Here is an 18,493-nt window from a genome sequence, read left to right on the forward strand (position 1 = left end):
ATCCTCTCGTCATGGCCCAACAAAATCAAGAGTATGCACGCCTTTTTTGGAATATATGCTTATATTATTTGTTCATGGATAAAGTTTCCATAAGTTCAAGCTTCTTCTTTTTATTTTTTTGTGACAAGGGCACATAGTTTTATTGATAATAATGAATTATATCATATTACAAATAATTGTAAAGAATGAAGCCCCAGATTTTGCTAACATATCCACCATCTGTTTAACGTCCCTAAAGACGTGGTTAAATACAATTAAATTGTAATATGGAATTTTTCAATTAGAGGTATTTTTTGTCATTTATAATTGATATTTTTATAAAAATAGTGGCATTTTATTAATAGTTAAAAAACAATTAAAGCATCTTGAGGGTGATGTCACACATCATGTCTTAATAAATATTTTTGTTTTTTATTAAATATTTATATCATAAATTTTTATTTTACCCTTGACTAATTACTCAAAGGTCCACTTGGCATACTGATGCATCTGTAGGTGTAGAGAGGTAAGATGCACCTTCAAAATTTATCATGGTATGCATTTTTTATGAAAAATGTTTTTAGGATTATCTCAAAATCTATTTTTATATCTAATTATAAAATTTTAAATTTAAAAATTTGCTTAAATCAAGTAGATCTATAAACATATGAAAATCTTGAAAATGGCCGGTGTAGATAGTATGTTGTGAAATGTATTATTCATGAGACTTAAAATCTTTTTATTTTTCATGGTCATAAATCTCGATGTTGAGATGATCAATCAAAGGGTTTTTTAACATTAAAACCTATATTTTTCTGTTGGATTTTTTAAGTGCATCCATAGTTCTACATTATAAGGTTGCATCCTTATATAAACTTTTTCCTTACTTAAATACCCATAAACAAAAAGTTGCTACACTATATAGGATATGGGCATCTAAGTGTCAAAAAATTGAGGACTTAAGGGTATACACTGCAAAATGATGTAGCCTAACAAAACCCATATCTAAAACCTCCATCTATACATATACACTCATAAACTTCTTTAAATAACTTAGTTTTTCCCAACAAAAAAGAACTTTCAATTTACAGGTGACTTTTACCTTTCAGTTATCACAAACTCGAGTTTTTGTAAAACTGCCAACAATTCAGCATTATTAACGGTAACAATACCACCTAGAGTAAACAAAAACTACAATAAAAACTACATTACCCTCAAAATTACGAACACCTCCCACTCTAGCTGACCCTAGGTTTCTAAAGGAACTTTTCAGAGTTTAGCTTAACACACCTATCCAATTGTGGTGTCTATCTTCCTTTTGGTTTAACCTTTGAGAAAGATTCAGTAACCAAATTGTGAACATTGAGAGTTCCTTCATTTTGAAATACCAAAACCACACATTGTGGATGATCTTTTTTTTAACCTTATAAAGGTCTGAACTTGCACTTTCAAAAGTATGTATATTCATCTCCAACTAGATCTCCCAAAGCAAAGCCCTGATCTCCCAAATAACCATATTTTTAAATAACCATAATTTTCTTAGACAAACACAGTAGGTGGTAGGGATAAAGAACATCCCATAGAATATAAGACCCACAACATAGTAAAAATAGACGATCCACAATCTCTTCATACTCGTTTGCAAATACACACATTGACAATCAACTTAGCCCTTTTTCTCGCAAATAGTCAACCGCTAGGACTTTGTCTTGAGATAAGATCCAAATGAACATTTGCACCTTGTGGGGAATACGTCATTTCCAAATACGTTTCAAACCTCACTGCAACCACCTTATAACGAATATGGAAAAGAAGACGATAGGTAAATTTTTTTTAAAAAAATCCATCATTAGTGTACTCCTAGATCACCTCATCTTCTTCATTTGGTGAAATATAAACCGCTTCCAATTTGTCAATGAGATTAAGTGAATTAAGTAATAAGGACATCTATGATTATGTTATAAGTAAATTGCAAGCTCCAATTAACCTGAATATCATCACAAACATAGGCCTCATTAACCTTCAAGCTTTGATTTGTAGCATTTTCAAATAGCTCTCCAAATAACCTGAATATCATCACCAACATAAGCCTCATTAACCTTCAAGCTTTGATTTGTAGTCTTGTCGAATAGCTCCTTACACTACACCTTTAGTGCCTATCTCCAATCTATTCGTGAGCTCTACAGTGTGTCATGTCCTCATTTGTCAATCACCTATCTAACATTTATTACAACCAAATCTTTTGAAACAGAGATGCACTTCCAAATACGATATTGAAATTTTCCTTCTCCACCCCGACCGATCAAACCATTATTGTCCAATCCATAATTGGAAACAAAAACATCATTCCGTAACTATTCACCCCCTATCAATGATTCCACCACCGTTTTGTCAGTCAAGCCTGATTCACTAGCTTCAATCTCCTAATACCCAGACTACCGTCTGTCATTGATGTATATATTTTCTCCCAACTAACTAGATGATACTCCTTTCCTCCGCCCAATATGTCAAAAAAAAACAAAAAAACCTCATAAGAATAAACCGAATGCTCTTCATCAACCTTGAATTGATGCAGTTTCCGTGAGGAAAAGCCTGTTGATGGCACATACTGAGGAAGTAGATAAAGAGTGTGGTAAGGGAGAGAGGACCACGCGACAAAAATAATCCCATTTGATAGAACTAAAAAGCCAATAAATAAATCTTTCTGAAAGGAAGTTATTCTATTACTCAACTATTACTTCGTTGGTTTGTGTGAAAATATTTTTCAAAAAATATTTTGTGAAAAATTCCTTCATGTGATTACGTAAAAGAACATTTTCATACTAATTACCTGCTGATTTAATGTGAAAAGAAACATTGAGATTGAAAACATTTTCATACCTAACCACATGAGACAATATTTTAAATGAATAATATTTTCTTAAAATATAAAATATATTAACGTGAACTAAATATGCAATGCGATTGGCTTCCTACATTGTAGTGCATGGTTATATTCCATTATATAAAGTTGCAAATTTTTAATGTAGAATTAAATATGCACCTAAAAAATCCATTGTAAAATGTTGTTTAGATATTGAGAAAGGGAAAATTTCGTACAGTCCTCTAATTCTCCATCTTATTTCATGGTACCCGTCCTTCTATGTTTTTTTAAGCGGCATAAAAAAAAACCCTCGAGTCACTTTTAGCCACAAAAACTAGCCCTAATAAATTGTTTTATTCCATCTCAATCCAAAAGTATTTTTAACCCTATTTTGCACTTTCAGTACCTAAGTGATTGAGATAGAATAAAACAATCTTTTGAGATTAGTTTTTGTGGTCAAAAGTCAATAAATGTGGAAGAGAAGAGATAATGGGGTACGTTGAAATACTTAAGGGTTTTTTTATGTCGTTTCAAAAGAAAAATAGAAGGAGTTTTTTTATTGGAAAACTTTATAATTTATCATATTGACATTGATATGTATGAATATGAAAAGAAAAAAAAGATTTTGAGTCCACGAAATAGTGTTTGTTACTCATTATCTTGACTGTCAATTTTCAAGATTTTCATGTGTTTATAGATCTACTTGATTTCAACCATTTTTAGAGTTTAAATTTTTATAATTAAAGATGAAAATAGATTCTCAATCTATCTTAATAATTTTTTATACCAAAACTGCATTTATGATAAAATTTAGAGATGCGTCTTAATTAGATTATTTAAGGGTGCAACCTTATGCAAATCATACCCTTATAAAAATTACCATGAATTTATATTTGGAAAAAGTTTATATAAGATTGCAACCTTAAATGTAGAATTACATATGCACCTAAAAAATCCATCGGGAAATTTTGTTTTAATGTTGAAAAACCCTCTAATTGATTATCTTGACATCGAGATGTATGGATATGAAAAATAAATAAATTTGAGTGCATCTTACAACACATTATCTAGACCGTCCATTTTCAAAATCTTCATATGTTTATAGATCTGTTTGTTTTTAACTATTTTTGAAGTTTAAAATTCTATAATTAGATATGAAAATAGATTTTAAGATAATCATAATACTCTTTTAAACCAACGTTACATATTATGATAAAATTTAGAGGTGCACCTTAATTGGATTGTTTAAGGTTGCAACCTTATAGAAACCACCCCCTATGTATTTTGATAAGTAAAACTAAAACTCATTCAGTGAAAAGTTTCCTCCTTTTTATTGATATTTTTTTAACGCCTAAGCCCAAGTCATAAGTAGGGTTTATCTTCTCGGTTTCTCTCGGAAAGTATAGGGTGTGATTTCTATAGAGCTCAGGTCCTAAACAATCAAATTAGAGCGTACCTTCTACTGTCGAGAAATATAGTTTGAATATTAGAAATCTCTATCATACCTTTAAAATATAATTTAATATTTATTTATAAAGTTTAAAATTTCAAAAATAATATAAATTTAGATCTATTAAAACTTGAAAATTGACTGTGAAAAATACATTACAAAATGTACTATTTTTAAAACTTAAAATCCACATATAACACATTTGAGCATCAAAACAATCAAATTAATCGTAAAAAATACATTACAAAATACACTATTTTCAAAACTTAAAATCATAACATATTTAAGCATCAAAACAACCGCTTCAAAAATTTTAAGGTTAGCTCAAATTTGGTTGTTTAGAGCCTCGGCTCTACATAAACTTTTTCCCCGAAGTTTATCGCCTCGCAACTCTTTCCCTCTCTCTCAAGGTTTAGGGTTTTACAAGGGAATCCCTCTCTTCCTCAGTTTCTCTATCTTCATTGTAACTCTCTCGGTATGCCCCATTTTCTCGAGGTTCAGCGTTTTGGAGGTGACTCTCTCTTAAAATTTCATTAGTTTCCTCTTAAATTCTTCTTCCTCTCCTCTCTCTCTCTCTCTCTCTCTCTCTCTCTCTCTCATTGAATGGATTTATCTCATATTTGACAGCAATAAGACATTGAACATGAAGGATCGAAATCGTAAGAGATCATCCCTTTCAAATGGAGCCAGGAAGAAACAGAAGGTTTCTTTTAAGAAAGACTCTTTCTTTGAGTCTGGACCGAAGCGAAAAAAAAAATCAGATGAAGCTTTGATCAGTGAAGAAAGTGAAGATGAAGCTGGGTTCTCACAAAACAGCGAGGAAGAGGAATTAGGGCAAGAAAACACTGAAACAGCAGCTGAGAAACGTCTAATATATGCCAAAGATTATTTGGAAAGGATTAGGGAGTTAACAAAGGGACAGGCCGAGGATGAAGAAGAAGAAGAAGAAGGGATTGGTCAAGAAACTGAAGCTGAGAGGCTTGGCAAAAGGGATTCTTTGGTTGCAGAGCTTTTGCAGCAAGAACAACTTGAGGAAAGTGGGCGTACTCGGAGATTGCTTGCGTCGAGGTAAATGTTCGAGAGAAACAAGTGGTATAGGTGTTAGTGAATTGCTTTACTTTTTGTGGATTTGGTGTTTATTCCGGTCTCTTCTGGTGCAATAAAGTTGGATTTTAGTTAAACATAGAAAAAGGAATTGGCTTTTAATTTATTTAATGGAAGAAGGAATCCTTTGGCATTCTCCAGGTCATTACTGTTTCATATAGTTTTTTCTCTCTTTTGTGTGAATTGGATTCAGATGATTTGTTCGTCATAATTGGATTTTAGTTCATTTAGGTGGGCAATGGATTTGTTTGTCATAATTGGATTTTAGTTCATTTAGGTGGGCAATGGATGCTTTTAATTCCCTGTGTGGATTCAGTTTGTTTTTTATTTAATTGAGTGCAAAGACTGCGAATATGTACTTCACCTTCTTTTGCAGCATAGATGCAAATGTTAGTAGGATACATCAATTTTTGCAATATCCTTTTGTATTTGAAAGATGAATGCGGGGCTTCAATTTTTTTTTCATTGAATTCTAGGAAACTGTAAATGTCTTGATTCTCTTGAAAATTATGTTACTGCATATTCATCCAAGTCGAGAGTTGTATACTGTAGTTACATGCAACATATGTCATGATATACTCACATTGAAAGCTATTTGATACCTGTATAGTTGTTACCGGCTCTGCAATCTTCCAAGTAAGCATCCTGCCAAATTTTATGTTATGAGTCCATGATAGATCTTTTGACTAATGGCAAGTCATCTTAGAGTTGTGAAAATAAAAATGTGATGAGCTTTAACGTGTTAGGGACATGGTATCCTTTCTTTCAATAAGACACGAGTATGCATAAAAAAGTCTTCATAAAGAAGTATGCATTCATTGTTTATAATCCTAACATCCATTTATGGAAGCTTGATTGTATCATGGGAAAGACTATCGAAGTAGAATTGAAGTCCTTTTGCAGCGGAAATGTGAATGCTATCCTGAAGTATTATTTTAGTATATTATTGTTTATTTTGACTCTGTATGCCTTTTTGGGTTTGTTGTTGGATGCTAGTACATGAAACTCTAAAGGAACTTTGATTGACTTAAGCATGGTTACATGAAGGTATTTCCTATAACATGCCAATTTGGCAGTAAGTTATAGTAGAATAGAATGAAGCTTTATGAAGCTTTATGGTGGGCTCAGCTTGCAATTATTGTTATAAATTCATGATCTCAATGTGATTTTTTTTAGAAGTGGCATCTCTCAATGACATCTGTATAATTTAAAATATTTTTTACATCTTTCATTGTCAAAAGATAATGTAAATGCTCTTACAAACACTTTAATGATAATTCATGCGGTTTATTGCGTGGGAAGTATGTGATGACCCTGAAACCATTTAGAAGATAGGGAAATAAGCACTTAAGTTTTTCTATCCTGGATCGTGAAAATGGAAAATCGACTGCTTTTGACATCTTGTAGGGTTCAAAAGCCAAAGGCTATTGAGGAGTTTCATGTCCTAAAAAGACATCGGCAGTCTGTGACTGCAGTTTGCTTGGCAGAGGATGACAAAAAGGGATTCTCTGGTTCCAAAGATGGGGCAATTCTTTGTTGGGATGTGGAAAATGGAAAAAGTGAGAAGTATCAATGGCCAAACCACGAAACATTGATTTCTCATGGAGCAAAAAACCCTCAAAACCCTTCAATAAAATGGAGCAAACATGTTCTAGCATTATCTGTCAGCTCTGATGGTCGCTATCTCGCCAGTGGTGGCCTAGATAGGCATATCCATTTGTGGGATACTCGTACAAGGGAGCATATTCAGGTACCCTTGAATTAACTCTTCTAAGCTTATTTCTCAAAAAGGTATTTTGAGTTCAGTATTTTATTATGATATTTATGGACTCTGCAATCTTGTGTTTTGTAACAGGCATTTCCAGGTCATAGGGGACCGGTGTCTTGTCTAGTTTTCAGGCAGGGCACTTCACAGCTTATGTCAGGATCTTTTGATCGCACTATTAAGCTGTGGAGTGCTGAAGACAGGACTTACATGGACACGTTATTTGGTCACCAGAGTGAGATACTAACAATTGATTGCCTTTGGAAAGAACGTGTTTTGACTGCTGGTCGTGACAGAACCTTGCGTTTGTTTAAGGTGGGCTTTAGTGATATGTTTTTAACATAATAATTCTGTGAGCACTGTTCTATTATCATTGTTTTTCTAGAAGTTAGTAAAATACCTTTGATGTTTGTGTAGAAGTAAAAAAAATTAAGATGTCTATAAAAAAAAAAAAGCAAAAACAAAAAAAAAGAAGAAAAAAAAGAGAAGGTTAAACTATCTTATTACAAATTTTATAATTTTCTAGGACATGCAGGTCATATTGTCAATTGAAAAGAAAAGTCATATATAGTCCTGTTTTCTATTGTTTATAAAGATGCAAATTTGGGCACAATGTTGTAAAAAATGGCCTGCCTATTGCCTAGGTGGCCGAACCAAGGCACGGTGGCTGCCTTAGTGCCCTGCCTAGGTTGATACTGATCACTTAGGCAGTGGACCTAGCGGTACCTTGCACCGGTGTTGGTCAGCCCGAGGGCTGAAATTTCCCTTGATCAAGGGGTACTTTCATCATTCCCCTCTTTCTAGTGGGAAAAAGTATCTTTCTTTCTTTTTTTTTCCCTGGGGTTGGGGGGATTGTGGGAACCCCATACACAGGTGCCCATTTTTAAGTGCTCTTGAGGCCAGAGCGGGCTTCAAAATTTATGGATTTTTTTTAAAAAATCAATATCAAAAAATTTAAGCAGTTTTCTCAAACATAATTTTTGGATTGTTGTCAATATCAAGAAAGGTTTTATTTTTGTGATATTCACTATTTTGTGGATATATATATATATATATATATATATATATATATATTGACTATGTACTTTTAGTTTTGTGTTTCAGTATTTGAGTACTTTAAGTTTATGACTTTATGGTCTCACACCTGACTTAGAGCCATGAGCTTAACATATTGAGCTATATGATATTTCGAATATTGGGTATATTGTTGCTAATATCTTTTACTCTTTATGGTTTGTTAGTTAAATCTTATCTTTATGGTTTGTTAGTTAAATCTTATCTTTATGGTTTGTTAGTTAAATCTTACATACAGATTATTACAATTCTGAAGCATGACTCAATGATTTTGTTGTGCACGCGCAGTGCGTGTGTGGATGCCTGAAGCCGAGACAACTGCCTAGTGCCTAGACAGCCAAATCCCCCTTGACCACCTAGGCACTGCATAGCATTTTTTTTATCATTGTTCGGGCATATGCTTGGCTACGGTGTTGACAATTGCAGCACTGTCTCATGTTCGAATTCCCATTCAGTGCTGTTTCTAGCTCATTTGGCCTCATAGATTTAGCAAAGTATAGAGGAAATATTCATGTCTCAATTAGGAAACACTATCGATGTGATCAACCTAAACCCATCAAATCAGCAACATTTTTTATTTATCAACTGATGGGGAACCCATGGGTGTACCTTTCTTGGGACTGACTGGCACATTTGATTCATTGATGACTGACCCACTGCTCTATTAACCACTCCTAGAGTTTGTCTGTTATTGTCGAAGGACAAGAATTGAAGGAGGGGAACTTGCTTAGCATCATTTGGTTGGCACTATGTTAAAATAAACACGACTTGAATTAGAATTGGTCGATCCAAATCAGTAGGCACGATTGCGGTTCCTTGTCTGAATCACCCGGTTTTCTTATGTATAGTGTATTATGGGTATTACTACATCAAGTAAGCTCAATATCTCAGTCGGCTAGGACGCTGTTTGATGGTTCAATTCCCCTACCAAACACTCCACCTTTTAAAAACCTCAAACCTTTTTGTTTTATTAATGCTTATTTAAATTAAGGTTAGCTATATAATATATAATGGGTATTATTATGTCAACTAAGCTCAATGGCTCAGTCGACTAGCACTGATAACCCTTGGCTGAGAGTTCAATTCCCCACCAAGCACTCCACATTTTAAAAATCCTCTAATGTTTTCTTATTAATTTTTTTTAAGCTTAGAAAAAAGAAAATGCTGTAGGAGGTAAATGAAACTCCACCTCTTAAGAAGGCTGCAAAATACACTAATCACTTCAGCCCTCCTTGCTAAATGATTAAAGAGATACATGCTATATATCATTTTTTTTATCTTTTTCTTTTTGGCCAGATTTCTGATTCGACTCACCGGATTGGGGTTGGTGGGGTGGATGATCCACCCAACATATCCAAACTTTGGAGAGTTGCATAATGGAGGATATTATTTCTAAGAGTGGTTTCTGCAAGATTTTATTCTCTGAAAGAAATGAAATGTGTAGCTGATTAATAGCTGGACGTGGTGCGTTCTAATGAGATTTCTCTTGGAAACTCCTTGTCTTCTGTTGGCTGACTCTGACTTCCTCCAAATTTATTTCTTTACCCTCCATATATTCTTTTTTCTTCTTTTGTCCCACTTGATTTATCTGTGCTTCTTGTATAACTTGGTGTATACCTCATCAGTTTCTTGAATAGGTCAATATATAGAGGAAAAAGATTATATGGTCCTAGGTCAATACTTTAGCAACTGGCCTTCCCTTAAATCCATTATTCTCGATGCGGTGAGAAATCCACAAAGGCTTCAAACAACCTCTAAAACACTCTCCTCCAACTAAAATTGATTTGGTTCCTTTGTGGGTCCTTCACCTAATAGAGTGGTGAATTTGGAGATCGGCCAATTACTATAATATTGACCCACAGAACCATAGAATGTTTTTGCACACATGAGCATACCCTTAACCCTCACACATAACCTGAGTTTGGCAGAAAAGACCATAAGTAAGAACATCAAAATTGGAGCATCAATCACATGGCTATGAGCATGTTTTACCGCTCTTATTTATTTCAAATTCAAGATGTGAAGTCATGAGAGAATTTCTGCACAGTAATCTTGATGCAGCCCATCTAGACTTTGTTCACCTGCAAAGGTTACAGTTCTGTTCCTTTTTATGCAAGTTACATCATATTGTTTGTGGTATTTCTATGCTTGTAATATTGGAGTTCCTTATGTCATTGTTGACATGCCAGGTTCCAGAGGAATCACAATTAGTCTTCCGGGCACCTAATGCATCTATGGAGTGTGCCTGTTTTGTCAGCAATGAGGAGTATCTGTCAGGCTCAGATGATGGAAGTATTGAGCTTTGGAGCATGCTAAGGAAGAAGCCCACATGTATAGTGAAAAATGCCCATAGCTTGGACAACCATCAAAACGATTTAGAGAAGAAAGATGGAGTGATTTCAGGTACAACCAAACGAGGTTACTATAGTGCAATAATGTGTGTATCGATTTGAAAAAAGCGTACCTTTTGTAATTCCTAATCTCAAAGAAGGCTTACTGGTACATTTATACAGAGGCCTCAAAATCATGAGAAAAAAGTACACAGATTAAACAAGAGACCTTGAAATTGACTTCTTAGAGCCAGGAGAGTCAAAGGAGACGCTATCAAAATAAAGCTTCTATATCTCCTAGGTTGCCTCCTCCGGCCCTCCAACCACCTTGGCCCTTTACATGGGGTCTTCACTATCCACAGCAGTGTTTAAAAAAACGGATCGGTCACACCCATACCTGTGTCGGATTGGGGAATTGGTGGATCAGATCGGAGAATCGGCCGAATTGGCAAATTTTGTCCCAAAAAGATTTAAAAAAATCACTATAAATCTCTAAAAGTAGTGTTCTTTTAGTTTCTAAAAGAAATTAGGAGTGGTGCATTATGTATTTTCATTATTTTATAAAAATAGGGAATACTGAGATGTTGATCTTTTGTCTGGATGTTTGTATGATTGTTAGTTATAATATAGTATTGTAATATTGAAACAAAATAATTTAAAAATATTAGAAAACACTTCCATATTATAATATTTAAAAAAATCCCATATAAAGTGAAATCAATATCACATCAAACAGTTATTAATTCTCTTTATTTGTCTAAAATTATCACAACCTAACTAATTATAATATTATATGTTGAAATTGGAATTATTAGTTTATATTTTATAGTCATTTTACTATACAAATAAGAATAAATTTGAAATTTGAAATTTGTCTTCTAATATTATCTAATTTGAAAAAAATATAATTTACAATTATAACAAAAAATAATACATTATATAATTTGTAATGTAAATATAATACTAAATAAAATATAAGTGTTGGTTATCAATGTAATTAATATAATTATTAATTATAATATTATAATAAACGTGGTTCAAAAAACAAGGGTATGACCCTCACAAATAAATAAATCCAATGTGTAATAAATAGTGTGGACAAGAATATAGAATATAGAAACATAAATTTGTAATCATATTTGAATAAAATAAAAAGAAATAAATAAATTCATTTCTTTATTTATTTCAACTGATAAAGCCACTTGAACTAGATTCTAAAGTGATATGAGCTAGTGTTATTTTTTTCTCTTAAAATATCTAGTAAACTATTATTTTTTTTTAATGGTCAATAAACTAGTATTAGTATTATTATTATTTTTTTATTATCCTATGAGCTAGTAATATTTTTTCCATTTTAATCCTAATTTTCTAATAGCCTAGTATTAATTATATAATCTCATAAGCTAATAACCTAGTATTAATCATAATCTCATAAGCTAATAGCTTAATATTAATAATATTATCCTATGAACTAATGGCTGAGTACGTAGTAGTATTAGTCTATTAGATGGTGTTGAAACTCCATTTGATTTATCCCGCATCGAAGAGATGTGGGAGGAAGACGGCATATAAAAAGCTAAACGATCACCGTTATTACAAAGTAAATGTGATGTGCTGGAAAGTAGTGCAAGCTTACGTGTGAGTTGAAGAAAATGAGGCAAGGGCTACGAGGTTGGTGCGGCCAACACATGATATTTTAATAGAAAACCTTAAAAAAAAAAGGTGGAATCGGTCGGGAAGCCCTGTTTTCACTGTACAGACGGCTGAATCCCGTTTTTTCTTTGGATCCGGGATGGTCTGGACGATACCCTATCCGGATCTCCTGATTCTGGATCGGGTCACCGAATTTTCAAACACTGATCTACAACCAAGAGATCCGGATCGGGTCACCGAATTTTCAAACACTGATCTACAACCACCGAATTTTCAAACACTGATCTACAGCAAGTTTTGTGTTCTTGCATTAGAATCTCTCGTCTAATCCTCTTATATTCCTTTCTTATTGATTTCCTTGACATTATATTTTTTATCTTCATTTACCCTACTTACATGACCTTTACAGATGAGCATTTTGCTCTATTCCTTAGTTGCATTGCATGAATTGACATGCCATTGTGATGTTAATGCAGAAAATAACCATTCCATGCCAGTAAGCTCCAGTTCATCAGTGCAGTCGTGGGTCGGATCAGTTGCACTTTGTCGAGGAAGTGATCTTGCTGCATCAGGAGCTGGCAATGGCATGGTTCGCTTATGGGCAATTAATAATGTTAATAAAAGCATTCAGCCTTTGTATTATGTACCCCTGGTATTGCTTACATCTCCCACTGATAAATGTCCTGTTCTATATTGGCAATTTAATTCGATGAAAAACATTTATACATTTAGAATCACATGGGTCAATAATATTATGACAAAGTGGTTATTATTTTCATGTTGATTTGCTGGATGAATGGTTGTTTTGGGCCTCTGAACTGTAGGTTTTTTTTTTTTTAATGAGGTTAACATTTATGCAGTGGTTGATTCTGTGCTGGCTATTTTAGGTTGGATGAATGGTTGTTTTGGGCTTCAGCATGTAGTGTTTTTTAATGAACTCTTGAACGTTGCAAAATTTTCTTTAATTACTATCATGATATCATCTTATATCAAGATAAGCATCATACTTCTGTTTAAGAAGAAAAAATTCGAAATGTGCCATTACTTTTCCAATAGCATAGTGCTTGATCATAGATGGGATGTGTTTGAAAGGCCATGTTTATTCAATGATTGCTTTGCTCGAGTTGATAGTTTCTGTTTTGCTAGTGATAGACCACATCCATTTCTTCTTCAATAGCTGGAGCTCCTTTCAAACATTTGTTCCTTTTTTCCGTACATTCTTTAAACTGTTTCAGTAAAATGGGTTCCCTGTTTCAACACCTGTTTAAAATTATTGTGCATATTTTATTCACTGCAAACATTAACACCCCCCCTTCTTTGCCCTCTTTTTCCCTATTTTCTCTTTCTCCTCACACGTCTTTTTTCTTTTCTGTGTAACAGTTGTAGACTCTTAACCCTGTTTCTTTATCCACTTTAATGGCCATTTAGATCATGCAATTGGGATTTTGATTATTTATGAGTCCCCAAGAGCCTATATTTGCTTTTGTTGCTGAGGTGTGAAAGCTTTCAGTGAGGACCTCATGGTTGTCTTATCAATTGGGGCATGACTATGTTTTGATGAACTCAATTTTGACTAAAGATAGAGAGGAGCTTAATATCCTGCCTCAACTTGGGGTAGTAAAGTTTGAATTAAATTTTGGTCATTTTGCCTTCATAAAGGACTATTATTTCTAGTTGCAAGTTAGGCAATGAATTGTGTTTTGGACTTTTATGATCAAGCAAGTATATCCTCAAATTTTATAGTAATTTAGTGATCCTTGCCATTTAACAGGTTGGTTTTGCAAATTCCCTCGCTTTTGCAAAATCTGGGCGCTTCCTCATTGCCGGAGTTGGACAGGTCAGTCTTAATTTATGAAACTTTATCTTTTGGTGATCTCTCTCTCTTGTAAAAGGTCTTTCCTGTGTATTTGCATGTAATGATCGTAGTAGTGGTTGTACTTCCATTTATTCCTGAATCATTGAAGACCATGTGATAAAATGAAAATTTTCGGAAAAAATGACGGAAGCCATCATGAAAATTACAACATGAGGAAATAAAAGGAAAAATAACAAATTATATGATTATTTGTGTTGGAGTTGGGCATAATGAGCCTCATAGTGGGGATAAGATGTGGGGTAAATTGAATAAGGAAGGGGATACGGTATGAACCATGAGGTGCATTCTAGGTTCCTATACCTTCTTTGCTTTTATTCCTGAGAAAAAGGGGGGAAGTATTATGACAGTTTCATGAAGTGAGGCGAAATTTTGATGAATTCCATTCAGTCACGTGGGCGCAATATGCATCAAAAGAAGGGACTGAGTGATTAAGAGGCTCCAAGAGATGAATAAGGTGCTTCTGTGGCAGTGAGTATGATGACTGTTGAAACTGGTTGTTAGGAGACGAAAAATTGCTTTAATGAACAGATGAATGAGGTGCTTCTATGGAAGTAATTCTGATTATTTGGTACGGAGTTGGGCAGTTTGCAGGAGGCGGTCATTAGGAGATGAATAACACACTTCTATGGTAGCGTCTTCCAAATTATTAGGAGGCCACATTGAGACTTAGGGATTTGAGTGGGTATCATTATAGGCAGTGTGAATTCTCTGGGGTTGGAGACATTTTGGATAGTCAAGTTTGGGATTCAAGAAGGGGATTAGTCAGAATTGGTTGGTAATGGTTGTGCTTTTATGTTTTGGGAAGATGTATGGTATGAGAGGTGCTCCTAAGGTATGTTTTCCCTTATCTGGCATAATGTATTTAAATCCAGATGCATGAGTTAAAGATTGCTGTGAGCATTTTGGAAATAGTGGTCTGGTGCTCATCCAAAGTCTGAGGGAGGCAGAAAATGGAAAATTGATATCCTAGCTACTCTTGGAGAGGTTATCATTCTATCAATAGAGTTTGACAGATAGTAATGTCGTGTTTTCCACTGATTTGCTCGATCACATTGATTTGAGAATGGAAGACAGTGGCGCTTTGTTACTTAATATTTTTCGTCAATGTTCTCTTCTTTCACATGGATTCGGGACTGGAAGACAGTTGCTCTTGTGATTTCACGAGGCCCATCACAATGCTCGAGTCCTATGAGCAAAAGGAAAAATGGTTGATGTTGGTAAGCTCCTATTGCAGATTTTGTAGTTAAACTTCAATAGTAGCTCTCTTGGGAACCCTTTCCGCAGTGAAATTGGTCCCTAGGGCGCTTTTGGATTGTGGAATGCCTAGTTAAAGAGAATTATGGATTTTATAGTCCATACTCCAACTGGGTGGCAGCAAGGGCATGTCTGAATGAGACACATCTCGCAGATCAATTTAAAACCTTCCTCTTCTCTTTTCAGAAAGAATAGGACAAGTGCCTTGCAGAATTGTTCAATCAGGGAAGAGAACTGGATGTTTATAGGGTAGAGCTAATTTCTTGGTAGAACTTATTATCACGTTTCCCAGGATATTTATGCATTGTCTCACTGCTCGTGCTCCCCTAATTATATGTAAATTTAATAGAAGGGGGCAAAAACATATAATCATAAAGGAAACAATGTTTTAAATTGCAGAAGGCGTCGCCTGGGTGGTAATCGACATTTCATGTGCGGTATTGTTTGTGCTATTTCAAACTAGGATTTTGAAAGTCGAATTATTAAATGTTAGAAGACTGAAACCTGCCCAAACTTGAAAGTTACATTTGAAATACAATAACAATCACTTCAGACTTAATCATACAACATGGTATTTTGTATGGAATTGTGTATTAAATTATTACATTCATTACATGCCATACTCGGTCCATGCCATCTCCATGACCATCATACACCAGAAAGTCACATGAATCACTAAACTAAACCAAATATTGAGAAAAATCATCAAAAAAATGGAGAATGGGCAATAAACTTAGATGAAAATCACAAAACCTAAATTCATTCTTAATTAAATGTCAAACTTAAACCCAAACCCAATCTTGAAAGTGGGAAACAAATCCAGACCCAAATTTGAAAAAAAAGCCACAAAAAACAAATGGCTATCTTGTAAAACAAACAAATCCAAACGCAATATTGAAAATTACATGAATCCCCAAATCCATAATCAAAATACTCCAACCTTACAAATCAAGTCCCAATCAAACTTGGATTGAATTTATGAGCTTTGGTAGCTGAGACACCTCTTTTTTGCCACCACTTCCAAGGTTTATAAATAATAATTTTTTATACTTTTCGATTTCGAAAGAACCCATAATAAAAAAAATTCTCAATCTTAAAAAAACATCTCACACATGGTTTTGTTGAATTAGTTTTTCTCTCTAAATGATGCACAAGGGGTTTGGGGCAGAATATCCCCAAAACTCTTCTCACTTTAGGGGTGAAAAAGTCAAGAAATGCCTTTGTCGGAAGCCATTTTCTGCCTTTGGGCTAGGGCACAAGTTGTCCACCTTGGGCCATTAGGCATGGGGCTGGCAGTGGGCAGGGGGCCGGCCCTAAAAAGGTAGGGTCTGGGCCACAAAATGTGGCCCTAGACTGGGGCTAGTGCAGGCCCGGCCCCCTTTTTTTTTTTATTTGTTTTTTCTTTGATTTGTCTTCATTTGTTTTTGGTTAGGCCCAGCCCTGGCCCTGCCCATTGCCACCCTTAATTAGGCGGGCAAAGGTGCTAGGCTGCGCCTTGGCCATCTAGGAGGGCATCTTGTCTAGGCACCTGCCTAGCCCTATGCGAGTTGCCTAAGGTCTTGGCTCACCTCAAGGTGCTGAGGCAGGCTGGCTTTTAAAACACTCAAACAAAATAATGAAATGATAATAGAGAAGAATTTGTGAAACTCATGAAAAGATTTGTATGTGCTTTGCGTGCGTGTGCGCGTTCCCATGTGTGCCTGTGGATATGCATTCATGCTCCCATGCTTCATAACAGGCATTTATAGATTAATGTTTATATAGACCCTTATTCTCATGTGCTTCTATATTTGTTTGTCAGGAACCGCGTGTGGGTAGATGGGGGCGCATCCCATCTGGCCTAAATGGAGTAGCGATTCATTCCATTAAGCTTGCAGATTAGGAATCCAGTTTTTCCATGAGAAGTAAAATTTTGGCCGAGTTTTCGTTTTTTTCTGGCTTCCGGAAGATTAGAAGCAGATAACCAGTTTTGTAGAGGCTTTTGATTGTAAAGGTGGAGAGCTTTTGATTGTAAAAGGTGAGAGAGCATATGATTTCAGCTGTTCTCATCTATCGTGTATTTCATGATCTTCCCCTTATATGGATTTTTAGTTTTCTAATAATCATTATTTATATTTCTTTTCAAGCATGTGAGCATCCACAGTTTTGAACTTCTAACTGTTCTTTTGGTAGGTAGAAATACAGTTCCTATGAGCTTTAGGTTGTAAAATGGCAGGAATTTGAAATTCAGGGCATATGTCAGCTGGTGTTATTTGCGCATTTTGGGGGGCCTAAACTTTTTTTTTTTTTTTTTAATTGATGTTGTTTCTCAGTGTGTGAGTAGTTTTTGTGTTTGTTTGGTGGTTTTTGGTTTTTTTTTCTTTTTTACATGTAATTTTTGGGTAAAGGTTTTTATACTTCCCCTACTACATAAAAGATATATATTTCTCTTCTCATTCAACCGTCCAATTTAGATTAAGTGAGTCATTGACCATTTGATCTTAGATATGACGTCTTAGAGTATTTTATTCTTAGTTTATTTATTTATTTATATATATTGTATGAATATGAAATTTGATCGTATTAATGGGGCACACATAAAAAAATATTAAAATTTTTTTTCATAAAATATAATGATCATAATACCTTTTAAAATTTCTAAGAGTATTTTGGTCATTTTATTTTATTGGTAATATTTTTTTATATATTTTTACAGGTGCGATTTTAAAAGTGGAAGTCCAAAATTTGGTGTCAATAATTTATAAAAAAATTGAAAATAAAATAGTGTAAGGACGTGACATTGTGATTGGAGCCATATCAACCGTCCATTCAAAATGGACGGTTGGATAAGGGGAAGTATATAAGTTTTATGCTGTAAGGGAAGTATAGAAAGCTTGCCCTAGTATTTTTGGGTATATGTAGAATGCCAAATCTTGGGCCAAACGGGTTGGGTCCAGTTTTTTTTTTTTTTGGTAATTCAGTGAAAGAAGACAGCCTTTACCCGTTTTTTAAGTTGATTAGGAGTTAGATTTTTGAAGGTATTAGTAGCGTAGAGTTAGTGGTAGGAATGGGGATGCTGTCACTTTTTTAAAAAAATTTGATGTGGGTATTAAATGATGTTATAAATTGGTAAGTTAGCGGGGATTTGGGCCCCATAACCATGATG

At 34.5% G+C, this 18,493-nt stretch overlaps 1 protein-coding gene across 1 annotated transcript; it reads left to right on the forward strand.

Moving 5' to 3' along the window:
* Nucleotides 1–4,606: 4,606 nt before the first annotated feature.
* LOC18435926 (U3 snoRNP-associated protein-like EMB2271) lies at nt 4,607–17,473 on the forward strand. Its single transcript, XM_006845958.4, has 8 exons — nt 4,607–4,803; nt 4,920–5,360; nt 6,804–7,146; nt 7,252–7,476; nt 10,425–10,638; nt 12,695–12,870; nt 13,990–14,055; nt 17,150–17,473. The coding sequence occupies exons 2-8, from the start codon at nt 4,936–4,938 to the stop codon at nt 17,228–17,230; spliced, it is 1,530 nt and encodes a 509-aa protein (XP_006846021.1). The 5' UTR covers nt 4,607–4,803; nt 4,920–4,935; the 3' UTR covers nt 17,231–17,473.
* Nucleotides 17,474–18,493: the final 1,020 nt, after the last annotated feature.

This window comes from Amborella trichopoda, chromosome 2 (genome assembly GCF_054954075.1).
Source record: "Amborella trichopoda isolate Santa Cruz 75 chromosome 2, AtrichopodaSantaCruz75HAP2 v2.0, whole genome shotgun sequence".
NCBI classification, from domain to species: domain Eukaryota; kingdom Viridiplantae; phylum Streptophyta; class Magnoliopsida; order Amborellales; family Amborellaceae; genus Amborella; species Amborella trichopoda.

Coding starts and splice junctions, on each gene's coding strand:
- LOC18435926 (XM_006845958.4), top strand. CDS start 4,936: ATGAAGGATCGAAATCGTAAGAGATCATCCCTTTCAAATGGAGCCAGG. Junction 7,147..7,251: donor GTACAAGGGAGCATATTCAG/GTACCCTTGAAT, acceptor GTTTTGTAACAG/GCATTTCCAGGTCATAGGGG. Junction 12,871..13,989: donor CTTTGTATTATGTACCCCTG/GTATTGCTTACA, acceptor GCCATTTAACAG/GTTGGTTTTGCAAATTCCCT.